The 18,745-nt window shown below is 47.0% G+C and overlaps 1 protein-coding gene across 5 annotated transcripts in view; it reads right to left on the minus strand.

Annotated features, from left to right (window-relative positions):
* USP9X (ubiquitin specific peptidase 9 X-linked) overlaps positions 1-18,745 on the minus strand; it is a 292,101-nt gene that overhangs the window by 188,731 nt on the left and 84,625 nt on the right. For all 5 annotated transcript variants that reach the window (XM_089774470.1, XM_089774474.1, XM_089774477.1 and 2 more), the window contains one exon: positions 2,072-2,278. In XM_089774470.1, the coding sequence (XP_089630596.1) occupies positions 2,072-2,278 (207 nt within the window). The remainder of the gene's footprint in view (positions 1-2,071; positions 2,279-18,745) is intronic.

The following is an 18,745-nucleotide window of genomic DNA, read 5'->3' on the forward strand; positions in this document are numbered from 1 at the left end:
ATTACAAGGCCAATATCCCTAATTTCAGTACTAGGCAAATTGGTAGGAACTACAGTAAGAAACAGAATAATTAGACACATTGATAAACAATTGCGTTGGGGAAGTCATGCCTTGAACAATCTACAAGAATTCATAGTGGAGTCAACAAGCATATGAATAACAATGATAAAGTGGATACACAGCACTAGGATTTTCAGAAAGCCTTTGACAATGTCCCTCACCAAAAGTTCTTAAGGAAACTATATAACTCTGGGTTATGATGTAATTACTACTTCCATTAATGTTCTTGAAAGGAGGATGAATCATGTAGTGGCAAAGTTTACACACAATATAAAATTGTTCAAGATCGTTAATTCCAAACCATACAGCAGAAATACAAAGAGTTACAAAACTGAGCAACAAAATAGAACAAAGCTCAAAGCAGTGTATATTGAACTAGGTCATCTGTAAAGCTGTGTGCGGGCCCAGGACAGCCCCTTCTCCACCCCAAGCCTCAGTCCCACTTCTCACCACTGCCCTGCTCTCATTCCATTCTTCCTCCAAGTGAGGTGGCCTGGGGGATTAATGAGAGGCTTGGCACCGTCAGCAAGGGTCACGCCAACCTATATCCTCACTGGTGGAAGCACGAAGTGGAGTGACCTAAACCCAACCTGCTCCACTAGTTCTCAAGCCACATTCCTCCATTTCCAGCTGCTGCAAGTGAGCATGGGTGCAGTCTCACGCTTTTCCATAAATCCCAAACCCCAAGTGATCCAGTTAGAGGCCCATAGAGCAAAGTGGGCAGGGTTGCTCCACTTCCCACGAATGAATGTGGGGGTGAGCCCAATCCCTGATACGGACACTAGGTCCCCTGCTAGTTCCCCAGGTCAGCATGGGTCCCCACAGGGCTCCATAAAATGAAAGGCCCAAGCTGGTTGCCCTGAACCATCATATGGACAGAACAGCTCTGATATTGGAAAAGGTAATCCCAACTATACATACTAGGGAGCTGTGCCCCCTGCTCGCTATGCCTGTCAACCCCCCTCTCATGGGGGAGAGGGAGACAACCCTAGCTCTCCCCCCAGCCACTGGGGAAAGCCAGACAGGGTCCCTTCTCCCTCCTGCCCCCAGCCGTGCCAGCGTGGGTCCCTTCTATTTCCCAGCCCCAACTGTGCCAGCCTAGGCCAATTCTCTCCTCCTCCCCGCAGCATGTGCCAGCCCAGGCCACTTCTCTCCCCACACCACCCCTAACAACCCAGGCCACTTCACCCTTCCTCCCTCCACCAACCTGGGTGCCTCCTTTCTCCCCTCCCCGGCCTCCGCTTTTCCTCCCCCTCGGACTCCTCTCACCCCCACCCCACCCGTGCCAGCCCGGGCTCGCTCGCTCACACGAGCACACCCACCTGCCGCCATGACCTAACCCTAACTCCACCCTGAGCCATGGTGGACCCCACGCTCTCCCTCCACTTGCCACATCTCAAAGGACATAGCAGGACTCAAAAAAATTCAGAGAAGGGCAACAAAGAATATGAAATGGGATCAATACACAGAGACTAAAAAGAGTAGGGCTGATCACTTAGAAAAGTGATGTCTAAGACAGGGAGCATGATAGGAAGTTTATAAAATTGTGAATGGCACAGAGGAACGGAACAAAAAAAGGATCTTTTACCTTGCCCCACAACAGAAAAACCAGCAGGCACTGCATGAAATTAATAAGCAACAGGCTAATTAATAGTAAACAAAAGGAACTATTTTGCCCTCAACTTATTGCCATAGGAGATTGAAATGGACAAAATTACATGGGAGTTGAAAAAAGAACTGGATGAGTTCATGGAGAAAGATCGATCATGTGGCTATTAGCCAAGATGGTCAGGGACATAACTTCACGCTCCAAGTGACCCTAAACCTTCAACTACCAGGAGGTGGAGTGAAACACTAGATGGATCACTTTACAATTGGCCTGGTCCATACACTTTCGCCTCAACTTCTAGTACAAGCCACTGCCACAGATAGGATATTAGGTAAAATAGTTCATGCACTCACTCATAATGGTAGTTTTTACGTCCTAATAGAACCACAATCAATCTCTTACCTGTGAACAGCTGTAATCTAAAATTTTAATGTGGGCACTAAGAGCCTGGTCCATGATATCAACAGGTACATCATCACTATGTGCCAAATTCCACAGAAGATTCAATACTTTGTGTGCCATCACTCCATCTTTATCATCTTCAGCAAGACGACGGATTAATTCAAGTAATTTTTCCCGTTGTTTTTTGCTTGCGTTTGTCCAGCTTGCCTGATAAATAAAGCATTTGATTCAAAAGTTAAACCAACAGATTTTTAAGTTTGGTTCTATACGTTATGACATGTCCTGTTATGAAAGCATACTGTGAAAATACACTAATTTACAAACTGCATCTGTCAAATCATAAGAAAACACATCAGATCACACATTTCAGTGGTTACTGCTGTCTGTGGTACCAAGTTTTTTTGAGAAGTAAAGTAGGTTTGGAAATTTAAGCATTCCTTAAAATTACGATAAATATATTCTATTGTTTTGAAATAGCTGATAAATGATTTAATGTTGACATTTTAAACTACCACCTCCAAAATGGAGTGAACTTAAGAGGCTTTCAGATAGTGCTTTCTAAAGATTCCCCCTACCTATTATTAAAAGGCATCTAAAAAACATTAAAATGTTTTTTAATTTTATTTTATAACTATAACACTGATGCAACAGACTGCCTGACAATATAGGCTGGACCTCCCTGATCCAGCACCCTCGGGTCCTGAGCTGTCCCAGACCAGAGAGTTTGCCAAATCAGGGGAGGTCAGTGCTTCCCTGCAGGCAGCCCTGCTGCAGGGCTCTCTGCTCCGTCACTGGCTCCCCCTAACACTGGACCAGCACGGCTCCCCCGACCCAGCTGCCTGCCGACTGACCCAGGGTTTCTGGCAGGGACCATTTGGTTGCTGACACCCCCATGGGGAACACCCTGCAGCAAAAGCCCCATGGTTGAGGCTGACCTGCTGCTGCCAGCAGTTCCCCAGCCAGAGCGTCTAGATGCCCTGCCCTGCTGCTACAGCCACCCACTGTCACTGGGGATTCCAGCCTCTCGCCTCAGCAGCCCCGTTTCAGCCAGGGTTTCCCCAGCAAAGGCTGTCCGGTCACCCATGCACCGTTGCCACCAGGCGTTTGCTTGAATTCCTGGCTGAGGGCCAGCAGCTCCATTGCAACATGGGTTTTCCCTGCCTGGAGTCGAGATTCCCCAGTCACCTGGCCTCACTAACACCGGGGGTTCCCAACCAGGGCGGGGGGCTCCCCAGCCCCTGCATTGCTCCTGCCAGATTTGGGAGATTCAACCTGTACAAAAATAATTTTCACTACTATACCTGTACCAAAGTAAGTTTTGGACATGAACTTCTTCCAAATAACTTTTCTTTTTTAATTAAAGGGGCCACAAACAACATTAACTTTCCTTTTAATGTAATTTCTGAATTCTCATTTAAATGTTTTGTTTAGTAAATAGAGTTACAGCTTTCAATACGTTTGAAATTAATATTTGAAACCTTTATTTATACGAACACAGCTAAAAATCTTATCTAGCCTACTACACGCAAAAAATCAGTTTATATTAAGCTGAAAACTTTAGAATTGTCATTCCATCACAAAATTATACTACTATGAGAAGTTACTGCAAGAGCTTCTGTATATTTTGTGAATTTAAATATACTGAAACTGTACTGTGAAATTATTTTTTTTTAAATCACGCTATTATGGATATGCCTATTGGAATAGTAATAAAAAGTTCCAACAGCTAGGTTTTGTGTTTCTATTGGTTGGGATTTTATTGGTGGTGCACACAATTTATTCAGCACGTGGACAGAAAAGATTAGAGCGAACATTGGTAGCAGTGTCCATTCAGCCCACATATACACCACGAGGCTACCTAGAGCGTACAGGTTACCCTCCATCAATAAGTTTCTGGACTGCATTGGAGACAACTTTCTGTTTCAGAAGGTTGAAAAAGCTACCAGAGGAGAAACTGTTCTGGATTTGATTTTAACAAATAGGGAGGAACTAGTTGAGAACTTCAAAGTGGAAGACAGTATGGGGGACAGTGATCATGAAATAACAGAGTTCATGATCTTAAGGAAAGGTAGAAGGGAGACCAGCACAATTGAGGTAATGGATTTCAGGAAGGCAGATTTTGATAAGCTCAGAGAACTTGTAGGTAAGGTCCCATGGGAAGCAAGACTGAAGGGAAAAACAACCGAGGAGAGTTGGAAGTATTTCAAAGGGATGTTGTTAAGGGCCCAAAAGCAAACAATTCTGCAGTGTAGGAAAGATAGAAAATATGGCAAAAGACCAGCTTGGCTTAACAAGGAGATCTTGCATGATCTCAAAATAAAAAAGGAGTTCTATAAAAAATGGAAACTAGGACAAATAACAGGATGAATATAGGCAAGCAACACGGGAATGCAGGGGCAAGATTAGAAAGGCAAAGGCACAAAATGAGATCAAACTAGCTACAGGCATAAAGGGAAACAAGAAGACCTTTTATAAATACATTAGAAGCAAGAGGAAGACCAAGGACAGGGTAGGCCCACTGCTCAGTGAGGAGGGAGAAGCAGTAACAGGAAACTTGGAAATGGCGGAGATGCTCAATGACTTCTTTGTTTCGGTCTTCACCGAGAAGTCTGGAGGTGTGCCTAACGTAGTGAATACAAGCAGAGAGAGGGTAAGTTTAGAAGATAGCATACACAAAGAACAAGTTAAAAGTCACTTAGGAAAGTTAGATGTCAGCAAGTCACCAGGTCCTGATGAAATGCATCCCAGGATACTCAAGGAGCTGATAGAGGACGTATCTGAGCCTTTAGCTAAGATCTTTGAAAAATCATGGAAGACAGGGGAGATTCCAGAAGACTGGAAAAGGGAAAATATTGTGCTCATCTATAAAAAGGGGAATAAGAACCACCCAGGAAACTACAGACCGGTCAGTTTAACGTCTGTCCCAGGGAAGATAAGGGAGCAGGTAATTAAGGAAATCATATGCAAACACTTGGAAGGTAATAAAGTGATAGGGAATAGCCAACATGGGTTTGTGAAGAACAAGTCATGCCAAACTAAACTGATAGCTTTCTTTGATGGGATAACGAGCCTTGTGGATAAGGGAGAAGCGGGGGATGTCATATACCTAGACTTTAATAAGGCATTTGATATGGTCTCGCATGATATTCTTGATAAACTAGGCAAATATAACTTAGATAGGGCCACGATAAGGTGGGTGCATAATTGGCTGGATAACCGTAGTCAGAGAGGAGTTGTTAAAGGTGCTAAATCCTACTGGAAAGGGATAACAAGTGGAGTTCCGCAAGGGTCTGTTTTGAGACCCGTACTGTTCAATATCTTCATCAATGATGTAGATATTGGGATAGAGAGTACGCTTATTAAGTTTGCAGATGATACCAAACTGGATGGGTTTGCAACTTCCTTGAAGGATAGGGACATAATTCAAAATGACCTTAGCAAGTTAGAGAAATGGTCAGAGGTAAACAGGATGAGGTTTAATAAAGAGAAATGCAAAGTGCTCCACTTAGGAAGGAACAATCAGTTCCATACATACAAGATGGGAAGCGACTGTCTAGGAAGGAGCATGGCGGAAAGGGATCTAGGGGTCATAGTGGACCACAAGTTGAATATGAGTCAACAGTGTGATGCTGTTGCAAAAAAAGCAAACATGATTCTAGGTTGTATCAACAGGTGTGTTGTAAGCAAAACTCGTGAAGTCATTCTGCCGCTCTACTCTGCACTAGTTAGGCCTCTGCTGGAGTACCATGTCCAGTTCTGGGCACCACATTTCAAGAAAGATGTGGAGAAATTGTAAAGGGTACAGAGAAGAGCGACAAGAATGATTAAAGGTCTAGAGAACATGACCTATGAAGCCAGGCTTCATGAACTGGGCTTGTTTAGTTTGGAAAAAAGAAGATTAAGGGGGGGACATGATAGCGGTTTTCAAATATCTAAAAGGGTGTCACAAGGAGGAAGGAGAAAATTTGTTCCTCTTGGTTTCTGAGGACAGGACAAGGAGTAATGGGCTTAAAGTGCAGCAGGGGAGGTTTAGATTGGACATTAGGAAAAAATTCCTAACTGTCAGGGTGGTCAAATATTGGAATAAATTGCCAAGGGAGGTGGTGGAATCTCCCTCTCTGGAGATATTTAAGAACAGGTTAGATAGACATCTGTCAGGGATGGTGTAGACGGAGCTTGGTCCTGCCTTGAGGGCGGGGGGGCTGGACTCGATGACCTCTTGAGGTCCCTTCCAGTCCTATGATTCTATGATTAATTCCTTCTCTACCTCATAGTCACTGACAAGAACTCTAAAATAGAGGAACAATGGTAGGTTACGAAGTACGTAAAGTTCATCGTGAAGAACCATCATTACTGCACAAGGTAATTTCTTTGAATAGTCTATTAGTGCTGCACTGCAGAAGACATCAGAATATGCCCTTCTAGGAGATTTGGCGCATCAGAGTTGGGTACAGATGACTATGCTGTAGAGCGAGAGATGACATTGGAGGCAGAGACCCCAATGATCACAAAGTTCTGTGAAGATGTGAAGTGAGGCTCTTGTCCCTATTCTATAAATGTATCTGATAAGGACATTCTTGAAGATGACAGATGAGAGGTTGACTTGAGTGTGTATGATTAGTATTTGGACAGGACATATTGCCAATTTGATTAATATTGTGATGTGAAGTCATAAACTGCACCTCATGACCACTGCCAATGCCACCAACCTAGCTACCAAATCAGCTCCATCCCATGCAATTTGGGGGGAGCACCTTGCAGTTACTGTACCCTCCTCCATCATGACCCCAAATCCCTGGGGCAGTGAGTCCTTGAACTTACAGAACAAGTCTCATAAGTTGAAGCTGTACCTCCCTCAAAAGAGGTTGGTGGTTGGCCAGCCAGAACTGAAGACTCAAATTAATAAATCTTTCTTCTAAAAAGGTTCAGCACTTTGGCCTTTTTATTATTGGAACTTGAACTGATTTTTCCTTGTCTGTCCTTCTCGTGGACCACAAAACGGCCAGCAAGCCTGGATACAGAAGAGTATACAAATATTCAAATTCCTTGGCCAGAATGAAATACTATTTATTGGCCCTCTTGGAGGTGGGGGGAAGAGAGGGGGGGAGAGAGCTAGAGTAAGGAAGTTTGCCAAAGTGCTTTTGCTATTTTTAGGACCGTATCTTGCACCGGTAGCACAATAAGGGTGGAAGCAGAGGTCAAGAGCACATAAAACAGGGTGTCCACTTATTTGGCCATCTCCTCCACTTCCAAGACCAAATTCATATCCACACTATGCATGCAGCATCGGACATTCTTTTAAGTTGTCCAGCAGGCTAGTTCAAGAGGAGCTTCCCACTGTCTCATTTGAGGATGAGGACTGGATGACGAAGAGGCTCCGAGGGATCATCCCCCCATGGGATAGCTCCTATACCCTGACCACCTTGTGCATGGAGCTCAGTGAGGCAGCGACCAAGAAATGGACTCATGGAGGCATCAGCATCACAGGCATACCCAATGTGCTTCTTTCTATCATGGTGAAGGGCTGAACTCCCTTTCCAAAACAGAGGAATTGGCATCAGGTGACCATAGAATGGGCTATCTGAGCTTGTGTCCAACAGCTAACTGTCACCACGGGAGACTGGAGCCATGAGTAGGAGGATTGGGGGAATGGTACTGCAACAAAGTCTGCTCCCACCATTTTGGAGACTAGGATTTGTACCAAGCTGACAGGAGAAGGATCAGTGTGCCAGAGATGCAGTGACCAGTACCTTCCTCTAGGCAACCCACATCGAAGACCATGAGCGTAATGCTAACAACGTAGGATGCCCCACAGAAGATAGACAGTTGGGGCATGGAGATGGAAAGCACTGTCTTGTTGGAGACAGGTGTCATTTGCTTTTTCCATGACCTCTGACAAACAAGGTTCCAGTGGCACTAGTAGAGGCCTCTGTTCTCAGTCTAAGTTCACTACCACTCTCTGGAGTTTTTGTTGTTGGATTTCTAAAGGGATAGGAAGCCTATTGGGGAAGCGTTCATGTGTCTATTGGCCCACACTACATCTTTTGCCCTCCTTGCTCAATGCTGGAGAGTCACTCTTCTTCAACCTCTGCTTAAACACCAGTGATGGGGGGTGGTGCAGGGAAAAGAACAGTACCAGGGATGCTCTACACACTGAGGTCGAGGTGCTATGTGTACAGTATGGGTAGAAAGGCTGAAATGCCATGACTCCATGAAGAGGGTGTTCTAACAGATGTCTCGTTCTGAAATGAAAATTCTTACAGATGAACACTTGTCTTTCACATGTTATTCCCTCAAGCATTTGATGCAGCTGCTATGGGAGTCACTAACTGGCTTGTTATAGTCAGAGCAGGATTTAAAACCTGGAAATCTGGGCATGTCCTTCCTGGAGCAAAATCCCCACTGGGACTTTAGCTTCACTATTTAACAAATATTTACTAAATAATTATGGTCAACAAACTATTTACAAGACCTTAAGAGTCAAAGATTGAAGTAAAACAACTACTAGCCCTTGTGAGGCAAGGGAAATGAACTCCAACCACTATGGTCATTAAAAAGGAACTCAGAGGGTGTAGGGCCAGAGGGGCCTAATGTACTGAAGGTACTACAGCCAAACCTAGATACCACTACGGTAAAAATCTCTGAACTGTCACATGTGGGTACGCACACACCCAGAATGGAATCTCAAAAGAAGTATCATGTACTGACGTCATCATTTTTGCAGAGTGCTTAATCCTGTCCTTGTCTGGTGCTACTGAATTGGTGCCTGTGCCCATCAGATCCACAAGCATGTCAAAAGTGCTTGTAACAGTAGTTTTTGTAAGCCATAGGTAACAGGGTTTGTCTCAGTGCCAACATTATCAAAGATAGCAAGTGTTCTGCAGATCATTAGAAACTAGCTCTGGGCTCACTATCAGGACTCCCCACTCTCCTGTTTATTTGACCCACAACCTTTAGATATTGAGAGTGACATGATTCATACAGATTTTATAGATTTATGTATTGATGATAATGAATTAACGGGGTAACAACGAATGAGAATAAGTATGGATGTGGTATGACTGTGGAGTGGACAGAAGAGGCCGAAGGCAAAGCAGCAAAACATCAGGAGACCCAACTGTGCAAAGTGGCTATGGGACAAAACACGAAAAACTAAGACTAAGGAGAATGACTCTGTGTGAAATACCCAGTCTTATAAAAAAGTTTGAGGAAAGTTTTCCACAGCAGTTTCTCTGAATCATCAACAGAGCTACTGATTAAAAGTATACAAGGGTCCTTCGCATCAGTGGAGACAAATCAATAAAGAAGCTGAGGCAGCATATGCACTACCAGATCTCCAGCCTCTTCCAGCTACTATCAAGGTTGGCCACCTGATAAGTACACTTGCATGAGTATGCTTGAAAACGGAATAGACTATATTGCAATTACATATAAGCAATCTTAACATCTTTGACTGTATACACACATGCACACACACAAAAAAGCCCCGTGTTATCTGGCACACCCAGGGATTAGGTCGTGCTGGTTTCCTAAAAATTCCAGGTATCCTGGGGGGGAGGGGGCGAGATGCGGCCTGCTGAGGGGGAGATGAAAGCTGGGCCAGAGGGAGGGCGGGATGCTATTCTTGCTGTGCCGTCAATCCTTTGGCTCTCCTCTATAAGGATACGTCTAGACTACAGGCTTCTGTCGACAGAAGTTTTGTCGACAGATATTGTCGACAAAGAGCGTCTAGACTACATTGAGTTCTGTCGACAAAGCAAGCTGCTTTGTCGACATGGTAGTGTAGACGCAAAGGACAGTTTACATGCAACAACACCTGCTGTCTACAGAAACTCTGTTGACAGACAGCGTTATGCCTCGTAAAATGAGGTTTACCAGCGTCGACAAAACTGCTAAGTTCTGTCAACGTTATGTCGACAAAACTCAGTGGTAGTGTGGACGCAGGTATAGTTTTGTCGACAAAAGTCCACTTTAGTCGACAAAACTCTGTAGTCTAGACATACCCTAAGATCCCTTGAGTGGTTTGATCACCCACACCCAGAGGAGCCAATTTGTAACATGGGCTGGGGGAAAACTCACATCTGCCAGGTGACTCTTGACTTGGGTCCAGAGTGAGTCAAAGGACCACCTCCCATGAAGATTATCTTCTGTCTCAGCTCTTTGACCTTGCAAGACCTGTACCTAAGTTGCTGGCAGAGACCACACTTTTAAGGCTTTCCCCGAAGTAGCGTATGCACCAGGAGTGCTTGTCTGCAACAAGGCAGCCTCTTTGCAGGGAAGGTGGTTTGTGAAGCCCCGTGAGCCACGAATACTTCGTTGAGAGATGGGTCCCCAAAGAGGAAAAAAAGAAGTGGGGGGGGGAGAGGATGTTCATGTAATAGGGAGAAATTATGAGAGTTGTAATTTTTGCTCTGGGAACTAACTATAGAAATAGAAAAATGAAAGCAATGGTTTCAAACAGACTGAACAACTCCATCTTTAGGCAGAGGTGGTTGAAAAGAAACAGAGAAGTTAGCTGTATGTGCGGGCCTAAGCAACACAACTGCCTGAATTCTCCTTTCAGCAGTACAGGGACACACAAGCACACCTGGAGTAGAGCACCAACAATGACACAAACAAGTACCACAATGCAAATCAACTTAGGTTAGGAGCCAGTCTTACAACACACAATAAATGGACTATTTGAATTCATATAACTACTTAAGCCTTTTGGGCCTTACATTTTTTTCCCCCAGCAAAGATGTGTTCTTAACTGGTGTTAAAGAAAAATTCTTAACACACAAAGTAGCTTGCAGTTTCCACACAAGTTGGCAAGTTGAGTTTAAGGCCAGGCCAACCAAATGCCACCAACTTACACAGCACTATAATGACAGGAAAACTTCTCATCTCAGCAAAGCTAACCGCTTCTCGGGATGGTGGACTAACTAGAGCAACAGGAGCAGTATTCTACCTTTGTAAGCACAGGAATATTTTTATTTAAGAGCTGCATCAACACATTGTTTTAAGTGTAGACATGGCCTAACACTATGAAATCTCAGTAAGCATGTTGATTTGAAGACTAGGGCTCCCCACAGTTTTTACCCAGGCTGCTAACTCAGGTGAAAAGGGGAAGTTACTCACCTTGTGTAGTAACGATCGTTCTTCGAGATGTGTCCCCGTGAGTGCTCCACTCTAGGTGTCGGGCTCGTCCCAGCGCCGTTGATCGGAGGCTTTTCGTAGCTGTAGTCAGCCGGACCGCGCATGCGCAGCAGGCACCGTGCGCCGTTTCTCCTGTCGCGCGGTCCAGCACCTCCACCAGTTCCTCTCACCGTCCGGAATCTGTAACAAGACAGGAAGACAAACCCGGAGCGGGGAGGAGGGCAGGATGTGGCGCACCCACGGGGACACATCTCGAAGAATGATCGTTACTACACAAGTTGAGTAACCTCCCCTTCTTCTTCGAGTGGTCCCCGTGGGTGCTCCACTCTAGGTGACTACAAAGCAGTAGTCAAGATGAGCACTGGGTCAATGATTGTCTGCAGAGGCTAGAACCGCAGACACTACTGCCGCGTCTGGGGCCCAGCGTCGCACTATAGCATAATGATGTACGAAAGAAGTGCTAGAGAATCAGGTGGCTGCCCGGCAAATGTTGCTGAGAGGGACGCCTCGGGCAACCGCTCTAGTGGAATGAGCAATAGGCTGAGAAGCGACTGGCCTTCCTTTGAGTGAATGACATGTCGTGATGCAAGTAGTAATAAGTCTAGCTAAACATTGACTCGAAAGAGGATTGCCTTTGGAACGCTGTGCTATCGACACGAGCAGCCTGTCCGTACATCTCCATGAGCGGGTTCTTTCTACGTAGAAGGCGAGAGCTCGTCGCACGTCGAGCATGTGTAACAAGGTCTCTGAGGGAGAAGCATGTGGCTTGGGATAAAAGGTGGTTAAACTATAGGCTCGTTAATATGAAAAGATGTATTGACTTCGGGGATAAACGCCGGATGTAGGCGCAATGTCTTTGTGTCCTTTGAAAAGTATGTGTAGGAAGGACTTGCCATTAACGCCCCTAGCTCGCTGATTCTGCATGCCGAGGTAATCGCTAATAGGAACACGACTTTCACTGTTAACATTCACAGCGATATGGACACCAAGGGCTCAAACGGAGGACAAACTATTGTGTGCAGGACCAAATCCAGGCTCCAGACTGGTGGAGGCGGTCTGTGGGGTGGATGTAAGTTCATCAGACCTTTCAAAAATCTTTTCGTGGTTTGATAGGAAAAAAAATTCGAGGAACCTTGCAGTGGTTCATGGAAGGCACTGATCGCTGCTAAGTGAACTTTCAGGGTTGACATGGAGAGGCCAGAATCATGAAGCTGGAGGATGTAATCCAGGACCTGCTACAAAGGAGAAACAAGGGGTTGCACATTTTGAGTTTGACACCATTGAGCAAACCTACGCCACTTTGCCAGGTAATTTTTCCGAGTAGAAGCTTTCCTACTGCTCATCAAAATTGTCTTGACTCGTTGTGAACAAAAATGCTCGTCGTGTTTGAGCCAGTTATCAGCCATGCTGTGAGGTGGAGTGAATTGAGTCTGGATGCAGGAGAGCTCCTTGCTCCTGTGATAACAGGTCTGGGTGAAGAGGGAGTGTCCATGGTGGGCATATTGACATCCTGTGCAAGAGTGGGTACCACGGCTGCCTTGGCCATGCCGCGGCTATCAGTATGACTGTCGCCTCCTCGAACATTATTTTCCTCGAGAGTCCTCGTGACTAGGACTGTCAGGAGAAATGCGTAAAGGAGCGATCTGTGCCAAGTGGTCAGAAGAGCGTCGCCTAGAGATCCCCTTCCCATCCCTGCTCTGGAACACAACTGGGGACACTTGGCATTGTGCGCTGTGGCAAAGAGGTCTACTGTCGACGTACCCCACTTGCAAAAGATGTAATGTAGTACGTCTGATCTTATCTCCCACTCGTGATCCACAGGGAATCATCTGCTCAACGAGTCTGCAATGACATTACTGATGCCTGGTAAGTAAGACACTGTGATGGTTGTGTCGTTCTTTATGCACCAGTTCCAAAACCGTATTGCTTCGGCGCAGAGGGAACGAGATCTGGCACCTCCCCGTCTGTTCACATAGTACATCGCTGCCATGTTGTCTGTGAATATCCTGACCATGGTGTGCCGTATGCATGGGAGAAAGTGCTTGCATGCCAGGAAAATGGCACGTAACTCCAAGAGACTGATGTGGTAAGTCTTCTCTGTGGAAGACCATTTGCCCTGAACACAATCGCTGTCCATATGTGCACCCCAGCCTATGAGAGAGACATCTGTTGCTATAAGCACGGAGGGCTGAGGACAACGGAATGGGACTCCCGAAAGGAGGTTTCCAGTGTGCTTCCACCAACGCAGGGAATCGTGGACATGTGGCGGCAGTGACCATCTTGTGAATGCTGTGCTTTTGCGGTAAGTATACCCTCCCCCTAACCAGTGTTGAAGATCCCTGAAATGAAGTCTCGCGTGAGGGACCACGAAGGTGGTGGATGCCATGTGGCCCAGAAGACAAAGGCACGTATGGACGGATACAGTTGGAGTGATGTCGAGGACCTTTACTAGTTCTTGTATCGATTGAAACCTGTCTAGAGGTAAGTATGCCCTTGCTGTGATAGAATCTAGGACTGCCCCATGAACTTTATATTTTGTGTAGGAGCAATGGTCAACTTCTGTTCGTTTATTATAAGGCCGAGAGAACTGAATGTGTTTCTGGTCAACGAGATTCTCCGCATGGTCTCCTGATGCGTTGGCGCCTTTATGAGACAATCGTCCAAATAGGGGAAAATGAGAATGTGCTGGCGACGGAGATATGCCGCGCTGACTGCTAGAGTCTTTGAGAAAACTCTGGGAGCTGATGACCCTGAGTTGGAAATGGTCATTGTTTATCACGAAGCATGAGAAGCGTCTGTGCACTGGATGAATCGTAATGTGAAAATATGCGTCCTGCAAGTCGGGGACCGCAAACCAGTTGTTGTGATTCAGAGATGGGATTATTGTGGCCAAAGTCACCATCTTGAAATGTCTTCTCTGCAGATAACTGTTGAGCTGACGCAAATCGAGAATCCATCTCCATCCTCCTGTCCTCTTTTGCATCAGGAAGTAGCGAGAATAAAAACCTTTCCCTTTGAACTCTTTCGGAACTCTCTCTATGGCTCCAATGGCCAGTAGGCATAGAGCCTCCTGTCGCAAAAGAGTGTCGTGAGAGGGGTCCCTGAAAAGGGACGGGGTTGGTGGATGGGTAGGGGGGTATAGAAGCAAAGGGGATTGTGAAACCTGATATTATTTCCAATACCCATTTGTCGGTGGTTACTTCGGCCCAAAGATTGTAATAAGGCCGAAGGCGATGATGGAAGATGGGTATGGTATCGGCAGTAATGGCAACGACGACTGGTGAGTTTGCGCCCTCAATAGGCGAGTCAAACCTGTTGTTTTGTGTGTGGTACGTTGGTCGCCCTAGATGGTTGCGGACGTCTACGCTGCTGTCTTTGTTTGGATCGAGTCTGACCAAAAGGACAAGGTTGTCGTCTTTGGAACTGAAAATCATATCACCTCTGATAAGGGAAGTAACTTCGACAAAAGAACGGTGGTACGTACATGCCAAGCGTACACAGGGTCGTACGCGAGTCTTTCCCAGTGTGTAACACTTCATCAGTTTTTTCCGCAAATAACTTCAATTTGTTGAAAGGGAGGTCTTCGAATTTCGCCTGCAAATCCCTAGGGGCCCGAGCAGCAGCCAACCATGATGCTCTGCGCATGGGTATCGTGGTGGCTATTGATCTTGCGGCAGTATCCGAAACATCCATGGCTATCTGTAGACTAGCTCTAGAGCAAGCGTACCCCTCCTGTACCACGGCGCGGAGTATGGCCTTGTACTCTTTGAAGGCATTCTGGGCAAGTCCTGCCAACTTGGCGATGTTATCGAACCCATGGTTGGACAGAAGTGCCACATAATTGGCAATGCGAAGAAGGAGGGTGGACGAAGAATAAACTTTTCGACCAAAGATGTCTAGTTTTTTGGCCTCTTTCTCCGTTGCTGCATTTTTAACCTGCGGATTCTTGGCACGATTAAGGGCTGCATCCACTACCAGGGAGTCTGGCTGGGGGTGGGTAAAGAGCAACTCCAAACCCTTGAAAGGGACAAAAGGAGAACGAGATCTTGTGTAATGATGAGAAGAAGAATCTCTCCCTCCATGGCGATAGGAGCAGTCAGGAGACGGCCTCCTGGATGAATGGGCAGTGCTCTATCTCCTGCAGTAAGACCTCGAAGGTGAATGAGATCTACTAGTATGTATTCCATAATGTGGTAGGGGGTCCCTGTATATGTAAGTATAGTGAGGCCTCGAGTGCCGGTGCAGAGAACACGGGCTATGGTGATAACGAGGCTCCCGCGGAGAATGGTACAGTGGAGGGGATGGAGACGGTGCCAGGGAAAACATTGGTGAGGGAGAAGGGGACACACTTCTTGGAACCGATTAACTTTGAGCATTTGTAGGAACAGCTGAAGGCGTGGTGCGGGGCTCATTGACAGAGGAATGTTTCGAGGCTTGATCCTCATCGTCCAAGACCAGTATTGGGGAGTGCTGTACCAATGAAGCTGGGAGGCTAAGTCTCCTACCAGTGCCTTATGCGGAACCGAACTGTGGTGATCCGTCGGTGCCGTGCTTGGTTTCTTAAGAATTTGCAGTGCCGCCTCCGGTACCGCAGTGTGACTGCCACTCGGCACCGTAGGCGTTCGGTGCCCCGGTGCCGCCTGCGCTGTCAGTGCCGCCGATTGAAGCGGTGCCGGCCACGGTGCCGTATCATGCTTCCGTGCCCCTGCACCGTCGGTGCCGAGGTCCTCAGATCCGGCACCTGCGTAGGCGGCCACCTATGAGTCGGAGGAGCCGTTTTCTTCTCTGCAGCATTAATAGCGCTCAAAGGCGCCAGCACTGAAGAGGAGCGCACCAAAGACTTATGCCTCTCCGATTTTTCTTTCGCGGGCTGACAACCCGTTCCGGAGGTACCCGGTTGGTCACCCTCACTGAGTTTAGACAGAGGGACCGCGGTCAGGGATCGCGCCGGGGAGGCTTTCTTCCCTTTCTTCTCAGTCGATCCCCTCGGTGGTGACGACCTCCACTTGCGCTCCATAGAGGGGTCCCCTTGAGCCGCTTCAGAAAGCTGCAGAGCCTTATCAAAGAGGATGAGCTTGAGCCTCATGTCTCTGTCCCTACGTGACCTGGCCGTTAGTTTGGAACAGCACACTTGCTCGGTATAAGGGACTCCCCCAAGCAGCGTATACATTCGTCATGGCCATCGGACGCTGGCATGGGGTCTTTACACAGGGAACATTTCTTAAACCCGGTGAACCAGGCATTTTGAGTCTACCAGATTAAAATAGTAGTAAGAAACCAGTAACAACAAAAGTAACACTGACTAAATACGTCTAACTTTAACTTTTTTGTTTGTTTGTTTTTGTTTTAACTAACAAATAACTAACAATAACCTAAGGAAAACTAATGACAATTTTTAACTTTTCAATTGAAAGGAGCTGCCTCTGAGGAGAGACACGGAGCTCCGTCAGCAACCTAGGACGGTTGAAAGGAACTGGCGGAGGGGCTGGACCGCGCGACAGGAGAAACAGCGTGCGGCGCCTGCTATGCACGCGCAGACCGGCCGACTACAGCTACGAAAAGCCTCTGATCAGCGGCACTGGGACGAGTCCGACACCTAGAGTGGAGCACCCACGGGGACCACTCGAAGAAGAACTACAACTTGCCTTAGCTTCACCAGGAGATTCCCTAGAGCAGTGGTCACCAACCAGTACATCGGGATCTACTGGTAGATATTAGAGCCTCTGACAGGTGATCCTGACTGGCTTGGTCAAGAGGCTGTCAAGTGCAGACACTTGAGCTGCCTCTCCCCCCACTGCTGTGCACCTCCTGCCTTTTACCTTGGAGCTGCCTCTCCCCACCCCTGGGAGCCTCCTGCTTGCTGTGCAGGGCAGGGGAAGAAGAAGAAGGGCACTGAGGTCAAGTTGCCCCCTCTCCCACCCTGTATTCTATCTCCACAGAAATAGAGCGAGGGGCACAACACGACTTGGGAGGGAGTTTGTTCGCTGCCTTTCGAAGTGGTGCAGAGCCAGGGCAGCCCCACTGCACCACCACCCAAGAGTCACCTGATGTAAGCAGTGTCCAGTCGGAGTCCATAACCTGAAACCCTACTCCAGTCATGAACCACCTCCTGCACTCCAAGCCCCTAACCTAGCCTTAAGCACCCCACCATCCAAACACCCTCCCAGAGCCTGCACCTAAAAACCTCCCCAGAACCCCAACTGCCTGCCCCAAGCTCAGCTCAGAGCCCTTCTCATACTCCAAATCCCTTAATCCAAGACCACAGCATGCACCCCAACCCACTGCCCGGTGAAAGTGAAGGAGTATGGGGGAGGGAGAGAGGATGGAAAAAGCAGGGGGCGGAGTCTCAGAGAAGGGCCACAAAGGAGGCGGGGCAAGGGTATTTGGGTTTGAGGCAGATCTCAGAATGCACTTCAATTCAAAAAGTGATCTCATGCTTTAAAAGGTTGGAGACCACTGCCCTAGAGTAAGCTAACATGAGTAAAGAACACCCCGCCCATGAAGATAAGACCCTAGACTATAAAGAGAGAATTACCAATAGCTATACTTGTAGATGCATTTTACTTTTTCAGTGAAACAATAATGCATAAGGAATAAAACAATTTACTGAGCGTGAATCCCCAGAGAAGATGCATTAGATGAAAAACCAAGGAAAACCAGGTAACATGGTTGTTCATAAAGCCAGCAGGATATGTCTATACTTAAAATGCTACAGCAGCAGGGCTGTACCAATATAGAGCTTGTGTAGATAGTTCCTACACTCAATGAGAAAGGTTCTCTAGTCAGCATGAGCAGGGCTCACCGAACCGTGGCGAGCCCCGCTCGCCAGCCGCGCTGTCTGGTAATCCGCGCATGCGCAGATTGTTCTGCACATACGCAGATGGCCCGAACCCGGCTCTTCCAGGTTGCAATCTAATCGCCATGGGCGAGTAGACTGCATTATTTGTCAAGCCCTGAGCATGAGGGATATAAATGGTTAACCATTTGGGACTGGAGCAGCTGCCAGCCTGGGGCAAGGGACTGCTCCATCCTCGCAGGACCCACTGCAGGCACAGGCTGCTCCAGCTGGCTGGTTGGAGCAGCCCCTGTCCATGGCGAGCCCAGCCCGCCACCCCTTCCACAGTGGCTCCCCAAGAATGGGCCTGGCAGAGACCTACGGTCCTGCTCCCCAGAAGGCTTTATTGCAGGCTCTGCAGTATAAAGCTTACATATTAGCTTTATAATGCACAGCCCCAGGGTGTGTAACTGCTACGATTTTCAGAAGTTACGTGGTTACATTTTTAAACTACTTTTTACATCCCTAGTTGGCATAGATAATCTATTTACCACCTGTCAGGGAGGTAGGTTAACAAAACAATTCTTCTGTTGACCTTAACCCTACATGGGGATTTAGGCCTGGTCTACACTGGGAGTTTAGGTCAAATTTACCCACATTAGGTTGATTTTCTAAACAATGAGTCTACACCATCAGGCCTGTTCTGTCAACTTTAAGGGCTATTAAAGTCAATCATGGTATTCCTCTTTCACATGAGGAGT

This window comes from Pelodiscus sinensis, chromosome 1 (assembly GCF_052426305.1).
Source record: "Pelodiscus sinensis isolate ZL-2025 chromosome 1, ASM5242630v1, whole genome shotgun sequence".
NCBI classification, from domain to species: domain Eukaryota; kingdom Metazoa; phylum Chordata; order Testudines; family Trionychidae; genus Pelodiscus; species Pelodiscus sinensis.